This window comes from Drosophila busckii, chromosome 3R (genome assembly GCF_011750605.1).
Source record: "Drosophila busckii strain San Diego stock center, stock number 13000-0081.31 chromosome 3R, ASM1175060v1, whole genome shotgun sequence".
In the NCBI taxonomy this organism is placed as follows: Eukaryota; Metazoa; Arthropoda; class Insecta; order Diptera; family Drosophilidae; genus Drosophila; species Drosophila busckii.
In genome coordinates this window covers 12,948,550-12,961,160 of record NC_046607.1, presented here as the reverse complement: position 1 = coordinate 12,961,160, position 12,611 = coordinate 12,948,550, and the positions used below count along the sequence as shown (strand labels likewise).

At 41.3% G+C, this 12,611-nt stretch overlaps 4 protein-coding genes across 5 annotated transcripts; 2 read left to right on the top strand and 2 right to left on the bottom strand.

The window, feature by feature from the left end:
* Positions 1-1,289: 1,289 nt before the first annotated feature.
* On the bottom strand, positions 1,290-2,038 carry LOC108602664. Its single transcript, XM_017990811.1, has 3 exons — positions 1,919-2,038; positions 1,652-1,864; positions 1,290-1,589 (listed from the first exon to the last, which is right to left on the bottom strand). Exons 1-3 carry the CDS (start codon positions 2,018-2,020, stop codon positions 1,524-1,526), a joined length of 381 nt encoding a protein of 126 aa, XP_017846300.1. The 5' UTR covers positions 2,021-2,038; the 3' UTR covers positions 1,290-1,523.
* A 1,168-nt stretch (positions 2,039-3,206) lies between these two features.
* LOC108601289 (omega-conotoxin-like protein 1) lies at positions 3,207-3,467 on the bottom strand. The gene is made up of 2 exons (XM_017989189.1): positions 3,372-3,467; positions 3,207-3,311 (listed from the first exon to the last, which is right to left on the bottom strand). Exons 1-2 carry the CDS (start codon positions 3,465-3,467, stop codon positions 3,207-3,209), a joined length of 201 nt encoding a protein of 66 aa, XP_017844678.1.
* Positions 3,468-4,103: 636 nt separating this feature from the next.
* Positions 4,104-7,789, top strand: LOC108601288 (CG31343). 2 transcript variants are annotated; one of them, XM_033294120.1, is made up of 6 exons: positions 4,104-4,646; positions 5,072-5,230; positions 5,282-5,756; positions 5,813-6,051; positions 6,127-7,369; positions 7,424-7,789. In XM_033294120.1, exons 1-6 carry the CDS (start codon positions 4,132-4,134, stop codon positions 7,721-7,723), a joined length of 2,931 nt encoding a protein of 976 aa, XP_033150011.1. In that variant the 5' UTR covers positions 4,104-4,131; the 3' UTR covers positions 7,724-7,789. The 2 variants fall into 2 exon arrangements, with proteins under 2 accessions (XP_033150011.1, XP_033150012.1); XM_033294121.1 differs by lacking the exon at positions 7,424-7,789 and having other exon boundaries at positions 6,110-6,353.
* Positions 7,790-8,443: 654 nt separating this feature from the next.
* LOC117134623 (aminopeptidase N) lies at positions 8,444-12,086 on the top strand. Its single transcript, XM_033294132.1, has 5 exons — positions 8,444-8,988; positions 9,525-9,680; positions 9,740-10,453; positions 10,515-11,745; positions 11,799-12,086. The coding sequence occupies exons 1-5, from the start codon at positions 8,444-8,446 to the stop codon at positions 12,024-12,026; spliced, it is 2,874 nt and encodes a 957-aa protein (XP_033150023.1). The 3' UTR covers positions 12,027-12,086.
* The last annotated feature ends 525 nt before the right edge of the window (positions 12,087-12,611 follow it).

The window sequence follows — 12,611 nt, the reverse complement described above, 5'->3', positions numbered from 1 at the left end:
TAAGTATGAGGAAATGTTTTCGTATTAACAAACAGCTGAACAAATTTTTAATCGTGTTGAACACACTTTTGGCTTGCAAATTGGCATTATATAATTAGCCGATAAGGAGTGTTACATAAGTACTAAGTACTACTATGTGGGTGTTTGCAATTATAATAAATCATTGGCTTGGTTCATCAGAGCTAGGGTTATTATAAATAGTCTAAGTAGACTTACTATTAGCAGTCTAGATTGTTAATTTGAAACTCTGGTATATAACTTTGGCATATTCTGGAAGAGCTTTAAGAGCATTTTATTTTTAATATCTTTGAATACAGTACAGCTGCTGATATCTCTATTTTTGCATTGAAATGTAGTATAAACATGTTTTAGTTTTTTCATACTTTTATTGGACAATCAAAACAAGTTATATTATATAGCAGATACACAAATTAATAACTTATGTGTATAACAATTAATAGGCGCCTTGCCTAATTTTCACTTTCTTAATTTTCTAGGCGGCAAAAAGTCTATGACTAAAGTCTAGAACGGGCGGACTTTGCCAAACGCTTTGCACCGTCTCCACGGCCACCGTATTGCGCCAATCAGCAACGCCTTTAAATAAGCTAAGAAACATGTTGGTGAACAGCGTTATTTCATCTGGATTAAGTGGCGTAGCTGGCGGTTTAGCTGGTGGCAGCATAGGCAGCTTACTCAATGCATTGGCAGTGTCATTGATGGGCTTAGCTTCTGTATGCTGAGCATAAAATAAATATCTTTGATAAGTTTAACAAGCAAAACACTTACAACAGCAACTAACAGCAACAGCAGCAGCAACAGCGGCAACAGCTTAGGCAGCATTTTGATTTGCTTCTGACTGGGCCTACATGGCGTATGCTTTCATTTTATTAACAATTGCACAGTATGCTGCGCTCGGGCTACTAATTAATAGCCAAGTTGCAATGTTTTTGTGTACAGCTCATTTGAAATGCTACACTGTTTACGCAAGTAAAGGAGTAAACGGCATTTGTGTCAAGTTACTTTGCTATGCGATACTCTTAATTGCATGTTGACCCAGTCACGTTGGCAAATATTTAAAGATAGATAACAAAAGTAAATATTAAGCGAGGTTCGATGGCTGTTTGACCTTAAGATTCACAGAAGACTGATTAGACTAATGAAGCAGCTTATATAAATAAACTTAAAAAGAATTAATTTGAATTTTTTTCTGCAAGCAAAAAGTGTAAACGAGACAGATCGTATAAATTGTACACCCACATATATGTTAGAGACTTTCACATTGTATTTTTTGCATTGCAAATGTTTGCTATTTATTTATAAGCGAAAGTGCATAGCCTTAAATAGCTGATAATAATAAATAAAATGTGCCAATTACATGGTTAATGGTATGTTAATTATTCCCGCATATAGCAGTCATGAGTAAGCCCTTGGGGAAAGCCATGATGCAAAGCTCCAATACAATTACTGACGCGCCCAGTAATTACTCGATGCTATTATTTTTTAAGAAATAAACAACAGCTCGATTATGTGACGCACTTGTGCAGATATGAATGGCAGCGTCGTGAACAACAATTCATGTTTATTTGGCACTGAAACAAACAAAAACATTATGAATCATTTGATAAAAGCATATTTGTCGCATATTTGTTACCTCCTCGCCAGTGGCTCTGCATGGTTCGGCGCAAGCAGCTTGTTTGATTATATTATATAAATGATTGTCATTTAGACTGTTAGGTGAGTCCACCGTAGCTTCTTCATATAATGTTTTGAAGTCAATCACTGCAGGCAGTGACGAGACTTTTGGGGCACACATATAGCTGTAAGTCATGCATTTGCCAGAACAACATTCCCTATGCGTTTGACACTGCAACATAAAAAAATTAAAACAAATTGTTAACTTTGTTTACCGTTTACTTACATATCCCCTATCTGCCATACACTGCTGCTGTGCGCTGTTTGCTGCACTTAGGGCCAACAACAGCAGCAGCAACACCAACTGGCTTTGACGTTTAATAAACATGTTTTCGTTGTGAAAGTACAAGAGCGACTGATCGCTTGCTTGATGAAACTCAATGCTTATGTAGTTGCGTTTGAGCGCAATCAATATAAATGCGATCAGCTGCCGAAGGCGTAACGATAATTCATCGGCTTATATACACTGAGCAAATAACGCAAGTAAATTAAACACCTGTCAAATTTTCAGTGAAATCGTTCCAATTTTTTTTTTGTAGTGTAATATATTTTTTATGCTGTATTAATTGAGTTTAAAATTAAAGTGTAATTTCAGCAATTCTTAGAATTTCATTTACTTAGAATAAATGATGAAATGGGAAAATATTGCTATTAAATATTTTATTGCATTCTTACTCACATAATAAAAAATTACAATAACATTATTTGCTCAAGTCTAGCCCTATTTGCCATATAGGGCAGCATTGCGTATACGTGATCAGAGAACAAATTTTAACAGGCAGTGCATGAGCTAAATTTTTAAGCGGAACTGCATTTATTAACTAATTTTGACATATATTACGTTTTGCCGAAACTTGTAGACAGCAATTTTGTTCTGTCATCATAAAAATTCACTTATATTTTCAATTGAATGTTTGCTATTAAGTTGACAAATATTTAAAGTGTATGGGCATACATAGATTACAAAATCGTTTAGCTTTATCGTAGTTCGTCATAAACTATAAAGTGCAATTGTATATTCATATGTATAGTGAAAGGCAAATGCTCTTCTTGAGAACAAATTACTAATTTCGATTTATTTAATAATAATAAGCCCCATGGGCTTACATATATGGAGGTGCGAATGAATTCGAGTGGTCTGCCCCTACTTTTAAAATAAAATATTTATTTAAAAGTGAAAGTGCAAGAACGATAACAATACTTCTTAAAAGTTAAAAGAAACAAAATGTTTAAATTGGTTAGTTAAATTTATTGAAATCCACAGCAGAATATATTTAAAGAGTGATCTTAGTCATAATACAAACAGTGCCAATAGAGCTAGCTACCATATGGTAGCTCTAGCTCTCTCTAAATAAAACTAATTTTTAACAAGTTAATCTAAGTGCTGTTACATAGATATGTATGCTGTATTTGATATTAGCTCGCTGATTAATAAAATCATTTTAGAGTTAATATCACTAAGATATGCAAAATGGAAATTAAACAAATTGATTGCAATTGGACAATTCACAAATTTAATTAAATGGAGCTATTGCGCCCTGTTGCGCTGCGGTTACGCGGCACCTGTTGCCCATAAACGATGGACAGTATCCTGTGCAACAATCGCTGTGCACCATGCACTGTAATAATAAACAAACAGAATTATAAATTAGATAAAAGCATTTACATAGTTTACTTACGTATTCTCCAATATTGGCGCACTTCAGAGAGCTCGCCGTGGCAATTAGAACCAACAACAGCAGCAGGAGCAACAGGCTTTGGCGCTTAAGAAACATGATTGCGTAGTGAGAGTAGAAGAACGACTGATCGTGTGCTTGGAGAAAATAAATATATATAATCGTTGGTGGAACTCAAAGTCTTAAGAACAAAAGCAAGCAACACTAACGCGAGTAGAAGATCACGCATTATTTATGGTTAGCATTAATTCAGTGGATTATTTAGTGCTGGCGTTTATTACTGTACATCTTGTTTATATTATTGTTTCATTTTATTTGCTTTGCTATAAGCGCATAATTAAATATGTTAACTTGCTGCTGCAAATTGTGCTAAGTGCAACGTCAAGCTCTCGCCAATGAGCGCGATTGCTTAAATTTAAGAGAGCGACTAACTGTAAGAGAGCTGCTGCTTGCGCGCTCAAGTGAAAGCCACTAAGCATGGTTAAGTGCTCAGAGTAATGCCAGGATGAAGGCCCTGACCTGTGTTAAGTGCTCAAGGCAAGGCCAGAGCTGTGCATATATTTGCCTTCCGCTGTGTGTTCGAGTGTGTCTCTTATACATTGACGCACTGCGTGCTCTTCAACGATCCCAATTCATGTAGAGCCATCTTATCTTATCAGCTACTGCTTAGAGTGAGCAGCTATAATCGCGAGGCGAGTCGCCTTTGGGAATTAGTTCACTTTTGGCAGACAACGTGCGCGCTCGTAATAAACACATTGCCGTAATGTGTACGGCGTATTTGACTCCAATTGTTTTGCTATTATGCGCTGCAAGTTGGGCTTATTACTTGGACCCAGCAGCGCTGGAAGCGCAGCGTTTGGTGAGCCCGCGACCGCTGCGACTGCCCAACGATACGTATCCATTGTCGTATCATTTGCATATAAGCAGCAATGTACATTTGCGCAATTGGCGCTTCAGCGGGAATACCACCATAGACATTGAGATTAGGCAGTCGACAAACGAGATTGTGCTACATGCAAAGAACTTGAGTGATTTTCAGATAACAGTGCGACGTCTGGAAAGCACTAGACCTGAATTCGAGGGTGAACTCGTGGACGATCTGACGCACACCTTTGAACCCAATGACAGCTTTCTCATCATACATCCGCTACAGAAGTATGTGGCCTTTGAGGCTGGTCAGCGTTATCGTCTACAAATTTTGTATACCGCGCTGATGGGCACGCGTCCAAGAGGCCTCTACTGGATGGACTACAAAGATGAGGCCAACAACAGCACTGTGTAAGCCAAATTACATAACGGAAACTTATAATTGAATTATTTATGCATAAGAACGAAGGCAGGCCAAGTTAAAAGCCTAGATAACTTTTGCTCACACACACACACACACACAAATGCATGCGTATGTGTGTTTATTATCGTGGCATGAAAACAAATTTTGTTTGTACACTCACACTAGTGCGCATATTTATAGTTACGCCTATGCATTAGAGCTTCTGGTTAAAGGGGCATGACTGTTGTTTGTGTGTGTCTCAAGCGTTTCTAACTGTTATTGTGACTACTGGACAAGCCGCCTTATCAGCTATGAGAAAGCAAAGCAGATAAGGGGGCACAACAACAAGCGAAAGTCTTACAAACTGAAACTGAATGAATTTTATTATTTTACTCTTTGCTTTTTCAAAACAAATTTGTTTATATGCCAACAGCTTTGTGGCTGCCACACAATCGGAGCCCACCTATGCACGTCTCATATTTCCGTGTTACGATGAGCCCGCCTTTAAGTCCAACTTCAGCATTAAGCTGACGCACAGCAGCAGTCTCATGGCAGTGTCCAATATGCCAGTGCAAAAGCTGGAAAATCATGGGTAAGCACAAACAGCTGCTATGCTATGCTAAATTAAATTTCATTTCTGCAGTGAGCTGACCACAACTACGTTTCAAACCACGCCAGTTATGTCCACCTACTTGGTGGCCTTTGTTATATCAAACTTCGAGAGCATCTCCGAGACATATAGAGGCGTGACGCAAAGTGTTTATGCCACACATCATATGCTGGATAAGGGACGCAGCGCCTTGAAGAATGCTGTGAAAGCTGTGGCTACACTGGAGGATTACTTTGGCTTGAGCTATACGCTGCCCAAGCTAGATCATGTGGCATTGAAGCGTAATCATGGCTCGGCGATGGAGAACTGGGGTTTGATTACCTACAAGGAGGACTGTCTAATGCTGCAGGATACTAACGATGATCACAAACGTGTCAAGGACATGCTTATGCAGAATCATGAAATCTCACATCAATGGTTTGGCAATTTGGTTTCACCCGAATGGTGGTCATACGTCTGGATGAATGAAGGCTTCGCTACCTACTTTGGTTACATTATTACAGATTTGGTAAGTCAGCAAAGCAGCAACAACAACAAGCCACTTATAGGTTTTATCATTTGCAGCTGTATCCCAAGGATAAGGTAATGGATATGTTTATACATGATGAAGCGGATCATGCCTTCAGCTATAGCAGCTTCTTCGATGTGCGTCCCATGACGTCGTATGTGGAGACCGAGGAGGACATTTTAAACGTCTTTGATATCATCAGCTACAAGCGCTCCGCCTGCGTCATCAAAATGTTTCATCATGCGCTGCATCAGAAGACGTTTGTGCGTGGCGTTAGCAACTATTTGAGAAAATTGTAAGTGCCCCGCAGGGGAAGTGCAACGAACTGGTCAATTGCAATTGATGCGCCAAAGTCTTAACACTCTTGCAGCCAATACAGCGTGGTCAACGAGCTCGATTTGTTTGATGCTCTGCAGAGCAGCGTGCTGGAGGATCAGCGCTTTCAAGGCCAGCCCTGGCTGCATAAAGTGCGCGACATTTTGCTCAGCTGGGCGCACAGCGAGTGGCTGCCCATAGTCTCGGTGATACGCAACTACGAGAACGACACCATCACATTCAGACAGCAGTCGATACACTCCAAGAGCGAGCACTGGTGGATACCACTGAACTTTGCCAGCGCCAAGTCGCCCAGCTTCGAGCATACGCATGTGGACTACTTTATGCCGCCGCTGCTGCAGCATACGCTAAGTCTGGAGCAGCTGCAGCTGCAGCTCAGCGGGCGCGACTGGCTGATCGTTAACAAACAGCAGACGGGCCTGTATCATGTGCTCTATGATACGGATAATCTGCAAGCGATTGCGCGACAGCTGCAACGCAATCATAGCGTTATACATCCAATGAATCGTGCTGCGCTATTTCAGGATCTGGCGCCGCTGATTGAGCGCAATGAGATCGACTCGGTTGAGGTGATCTTTGAGCTGTTGAAGTACTTGCAGTTCGAGCAGCATGCCATGGCCTGGAATCAGGCAGCCAACACTATAGAGCTTCTGGAGCGCAATCTCTTTGCTGCCAACTGCCACCAGCTGTTCAAGCAGTTTGTGCGTCGTCTGGTTACGCCCATATTTCTGCAGCTGTTCCAACCAGAGGCCGAGGCCAACCAGCACTTCAATCATGCGCGCACCGAGCTGCTGCAAATCGCCTGCAAGGCAGATCTGCCCGAGTGCTTGGAGTACACGAAAAACGTCACACGCGACTATTTATTTAAGCGCATTAGCTTTCAAAGCGAGCCCGACTACTATGCCATGCACGACGTTATGCTCTGCATGGGCGTGCGCTATCTGAGCAATGAGCACTTTATCAAAATCATGGACTTGCTGCAGATCACAGATCGCGAGACGAGCTTCTTCGACGACATCATATACGCGCTGCGCTGCACCCAGAACCAGCATCACTTGCAACACTATTTGAACATACTCATCACTCACAACTCGAGCTTGATGCCTGAGCGAGACTCGATGCTCTACTTGGGCTATGTCTACAAAACGAGCATGGCTGCGCGTCCAGTTATCTGGCACTTTATAGATCAGAACTACAAGCGCCTCTGTCACTTTCCCTTCTTTGTGCAGCTCTTCAACGATATAGCCGACTTTATACCGCAGCAGCAACGCGCCAATGTAAGCCACATAACTTGACTTGACTTACATTTTGTACAACTTTTTGCATTTTAGTTCTCTGCACTGCGTCAAAATATTAAAGCTTATATGAAGCAGGAGCAGCTGGCTGATGTCGAGACATTGCTGCCCAGGGATTCGAATCGTGTGGGCAGGCGCCTGCGCAGCATCGAACAATTCAGTGAAAAGTTCGAGCTAAAAATCGACAATTGGCTGCGCAGAGAACTCAGCGAACACAAAAGCGACGCTTTGGCGCTCTCAGCTCTCAGTCCCATTGGCAATGGTTCGAATCGTTCCAGAGGCTTATTGCGTGCGGCCAGTGAGTTGGTCAGCAGCGCGTTTGCCATGTTAGTTTAATTTATCAAATGCATTGTATTAAGTCTAAGCTTAAGTCAAAAGTTAAGTCTAATAAATTTAACTCATAGAACAATATACAAGCTTGAAATTCCAACTGGGAAGGGGCTTTCAGCTTCTATGTTGAAACATTTATGAAAATAAGCAGCAAATGTATTATGAAATTTGTTTATCTTCCTCTTCATTATAGCATCTTTATTTATATTTGTCCTGCTTGGACAGTTTTCATTTTAATTTGTCACAGTTTCTACTTAAACGTTCATAATTTACATTGCTCTTAATCAGGAATTAATTGTGCTGAAAATAATAAATACTAAACAAGTATAACTAATGCACACTGAATAAAAAGACTTAAATTTTCTCAGAATATCAAAGCTAGAGAGTTGAAACTTATCAGCGCTAATAAATAAAACCAATTTAATTAGTAATTAATTGCAATGATTAGTTCTTAAATCGAATCTATCCGGAATGACGCTAAATCGGCAACACTATGGCGAAGACATCAAACTACAAGCACTTGAATTTATTATTGACCGCAGTCTAGTACAAAATTAGATTGCTCAGTTTATGATTGAATTGCTGCGCTTATTAACTATGTTTACTGGTTCTACATTATTCCTTTTTGGGTTATCGAGACTTGCATAATCTTTATGATATTCGATTTAAAGCTTCAAATAAATACGCAGCTATGCAGCCGCGTTTGCTTAATATACGCTCGACTACATGGCGCATTGTTTGTTAAAATTGTGGCTGCTGCTGTTGGCCGCAACTAGTCTGCAGGCTCGACTCATTAGGCCTCCGGATGTGGATGTCGATTTGGCTAGCTCCCAGCTGGAAACCAAAGGCTTTGCTGGCATTGAAACGCATGCGGATGACAACAGCGAAAGGAACTATCGCCTGCCCAACAACACAATACCCATCACCTATGATGTGGAGCTTTGGACTTGGGTAGACACTGGCAATCGCACCTTTAATGGCAGCGTTAAGATTGAGTTGAATGTGCTCGAGGCCACCGATACGATCACTTTGCATGCGCGTCAAATTGGCAACTTTAGTGCAACAATCGAGCGCAAAGATAATCGTCCAAGTGATGTGTTGCCAGCTAAAGTAACTCCAGGAACACGTGAATTTCTGCACATTACATCGGAGGGCGTGACATTCCCACAGCACTCCAGATGGCTGCTGAGCATTAACTATACTGGAGAGCTACGCACAGACAACGGTGGCTTCTATTTATCTCAATATACGGATGATGCAGGACAAGTGCAGTAAGTAGAATGCATCGTTAGTGAATATGTAAGACAGAAATTCTTAATTAGCTATCTAACTCAATGGCATTTTAATTCATGAATCCTTGCAGTCATTTCTTTTTATTATTTACAATTAGAATTTTGAGTTATTTAGCTGCTATATATATGAAACGCGCTTAGGTAATCAGTTTTTGTTCAATGAGCACTAAATTAATTGAATTAAAAAGTCAACTTAATTTATTTTCTTTATTAAGAGTTTAGTTCGAATGGTAAATATTATATATAATTATAAATATTATATTTATAAATATTATATTTATAAATACTTTAGACTTTAATAAAAAAAATGACTAGATTCTGCTTGCAGATACTGTGTTAATAGCACGAGCGGCATTACGTATAAGAAATACTTTAAATTAAATAAATATAAATTGTTAATACTCCTTTTCTAACTATTTAAAACATAACAATTAGCTTGCACTTTATTAAAACTTGCCTAACATATAATGAATGTGCTGTAAACTTAACAATCTCTCTATAATATTATTCCACAGCTATCTGGCCACTACGCAGTTTGAGAGCACCAATGCCCGTCATGCGTTTCCCTGCTATGATGAGCCCAACAAACGAGCTTTCTTCACCATAACTATACATCATACTCCCGCCTACACAGTCATAAGCAATATGCCAGTGGCAACGGTTGGAACTAGGTAAGCTCAGGAGCTGCAGCTGTTTATTAAAATTAATTAATCAATTAACAATTACGTAGTGCTGGCATTACACGCTTTGAAGAGACGCCCAAAATGTCCAGCTATTTGATTGCATTCATTGTATCCGACTTTGAGTATACAACAGGCGAATTGAATGGAGTACGGCAACGCGTGTTTTCGCGCAAGGGCAAGCAGGAGCAGCAGGAGTGGACTTTGTTGGCAGGTCTGGTGGTGGAATCCAGCCTGGCCAAATACTTTGGTGTGAAATATGCCTTGCCTAAGCTAGATCAGGCTGGCATTCCAGACTTCTCTGCAGGCGCCATGGAAAACTGGGGCCTGGCCACCTATCGCGAGCAGTACATGTGGTGGACCAAGGAGCAGTCCACCATCAGTCTGAAGACAAACATTGCTAATATTATTGGACACGAGTATGCGCACATGTGGTTCGGCAATTTGGTTTCGCTCAAGTGGTGGACATATCTGTGGCTTAAAGAAGGCTTTGCAACGCTTTTCTCCTACGAATCGGATGACATAGCGTTTCCCGAATGGAATGTCTATCAGATCTACCATGTAAGCGACTACAACAGCGCTTTGATCAACGATGCCAGAGCTCAAGCTGTGCCCATGACGCACTATGTGCAGACTCCAAGTGAAATCTCCGGACGCTATAATACATACTCATATGCCAAGCCATCGTGTGTGCTGTACATGTTTAAGAACGCTTGGACTGATGCAGTCTTTCGTCTGGGCCTCAATAAATATCTAAACGAATTGTGAGTATAGCACAGCAATAATAATGTTTTATAAGAAGCAAACTAAACTTTGCCCTTGCAGTAAATACAACTCCACGGATGAGTATGACTTGTTTGGCTCGCTGGAGCAGGCAGTGGATGAACTCAAATGGCAGCTGCCGGCCACAGTGAAGGACATATTCTCCAGCTGGTCGCATCAGGCTGGTTATCCACTGCTAACAGTCGAACGTGACTATGAGGCGGGCACATTTAGCATCAAGCAGCAGCGCTTCGTCGACAATAAAACGCTCACCAACCACAACACTTGGTATGTGCCCATCAACTATGCGACTGCCTCGGAGCCAGACTATCGTGATACCAGCGCCACGCACTATCTGCTCAATGTAAAGGAATATACAGTGTCAAATGCAAAGATTTCGAAAGACGATTGGCTGCTGCTGAACAAACAATCCACTGGCTACTATCGCATCTTATACGATGAGCAGAACTACCGGCTGATCGCGCGCGGGCTGCGTGAGCAGACATATAATATACATCCGAGGAATCGTGCACAGCTGCTGCATGATGCGTATCGCTTTGTGGACACGGCGCGCATTAGCCAGAGCACACTATTCGAGCTGCTGGCCTACTTGAAGCATGAGGATCAGTATGCAGCCTGGTCCACTGCCAATAGCATTTTCAACATCTACGATCAGTATCTGCGCGGTGATGAAAAATACGCAGAGTTCCGTGAATTTGTCATCGAACTCATTGAGCATATATTCCTAAAGATTGGCGTCAACGAATTCTCGGGCGAGCACTATTTGAATAAATATTTACGCACTGTGCTCTTGAGTCTAGCCTGCCAGGTGGGCAGCGAGCAGTGCCACAAGCAAGCACATCGCAAGCTACAAGAGTTCCTCGAGCATGGCATTGCCATTGAGCCTACAGTACGCACCCAAACCTACTGCGCTGGACTTCGTAAGCCTGAAGACAAAACTTATGATGCAGTGTTGGAGCAGCTATTCAAATCCACTACAGCCAGCGATCGCTCTATGTACATCTCTTCGTTGGGCTGTTCGCAGACAGCCACGCAGCTTAAGAAATTTGTTGAAGCGTCCATTGATAAGACGAACAGTCTAAGCTATGCAGAGCGCACTTCACTACTTAATGCTGCCTACTCCAGAAGCGAGCAAGGACTCACCACCAGCTTGGAGTTCCTAGAGGTCAATGGGCCTGCCTACGCAGAGCTTAGCACTGGCACAGCGAAGCCATTGGATGCAGCGCTTAAAGGCATGGCCAACTATGTAGTTAGCCAAAAGCAAAAGACACGGGTAAGCGCGCACAATATTTGATTTTGGCTCAAACTCAACAGAATTTCTTGCAGCTGGATGCGCTTGTAGCAATGGTGAAGGAAAGCGCAGATGTCAAGGATGATCTCAGCGACGTAGTTGCCGCCAATATGCAAAGCAATTTCAATTGGCTTGATGTACATCGCGAGCCTGTCGTCAATTGGTTGGTCGCCTATCGCGGCAATGGCAGCGTCGCCCTCTCCGCCTCACTCTTCACCATGTTGTCAGCGCTCTGCGTTTTGCTGCTCAACAAACTTAACTAATGAGCTATTAGCTATTTATCTATTGTACTTTAGTAAAGCTCGCATTTCCAGCGAAATTAATTTACAGTTTAATTGCAACTTGATTTATTATTGATTAACGGCGATTATTCTCTTCACATTGACTGTTCTTATCTTAGAATGACTTTGGTCTGTTGTTTGCTATCAACGCTCAAATCTGATTGCCATTACATGCGCCCAACAAAAGAACTCGATGGCCAAGGCAACATAGCATAACAACAATAAAACTTTAGTTTATAATTTACTTTATGACTGCAATTCGTGCGCCTTGTTTAATCACGTGAAGTGGTTGCAAGTCATTGCGGTTCTATTTCAAAATGCCTTCGACTTTGACCCATGGATTAATATGACGATTTGTAGGATTAGGGGGAATTTTTGAATCAAATTGTGGGAAATTTCGTATTGATAGGAAAGTGTTGCAAAGCTTGTAAATAAAGTTTAAAGATTTGCTAAGTACAGCTGTACGTAACCGACTGTATACGACCCTGTACTTGAGCACATTAACTGGATCGCTCTTAGAACATGGAAACTTGACTATTTGTTAAATTTTACTTGAGCAAAATGAAA

Coding starts and splice junctions, on each gene's coding strand:
- LOC117134623 (XM_033294132.1), top strand. CDS start 8,444: ATGGCGCATTGTTTGTTAAAATTGTGGCTGCTGCTGTTGGCCGCAACT. Junction 8,989..9,524: donor GATGATGCAGGACAAGTGCA/GTAAGTAGAATG, acceptor ATTATTCCACAG/CTATCTGGCCACTACGCAGT. Junction 11,746..11,798: donor GCCAAAAGCAAAAGACACGG/GTAAGCGCGCAC, acceptor AATTTCTTGCAG/CTGGATGCGCTTGTAGCAAT.
- LOC108601289 (XM_017989189.1), bottom strand. CDS start 3,467: ATGTTTCTTAAGCGCCAAAGCCTGTTGCTCCTGCTGCTGTTGTTGGTT. Junction 3,312..3,371: donor GCGCCAATATTGGAGAATAC/GTAAGTAAACTA, acceptor TTATTATTACAG/TGCATGGTGCACAGCGATTG.
- LOC108602664 (XM_017990811.1), bottom strand. CDS start 2,020: ATGTTTATTAAACGTCAAAGCCAGTTGGTGTTGCTGCTGCTGTTGTTG. Junction 1,865..1,918: donor GTATGGCAGATAGGGGATAT/GTAAGTAAACGG, acceptor TTTATGTTGCAG/TGTCAAACGCATAGGGAATG. Junction 1,590..1,651: donor GCAGAGCCACTGGCGAGGAG/GTAACAAATATG, acceptor TGTTTGTTTCAG/TGCCAAATAAACATGAATTG.
- LOC108601288 (XM_033294120.1), top strand. CDS start 4,132: ATGTGTACGGCGTATTTGACTCCAATTGTTTTGCTATTATGCGCTGCA. Junction 4,647..5,071: donor GAGGCCAACAACAGCACTGT/GTAAGCCAAATT, acceptor ATATGCCAACAG/CTTTGTGGCTGCCACACAAT. Junction 5,231..5,281: donor CAAAAGCTGGAAAATCATGG/GTAAGCACAAAC, acceptor TCATTTCTGCAG/TGAGCTGACCACAACTACGT.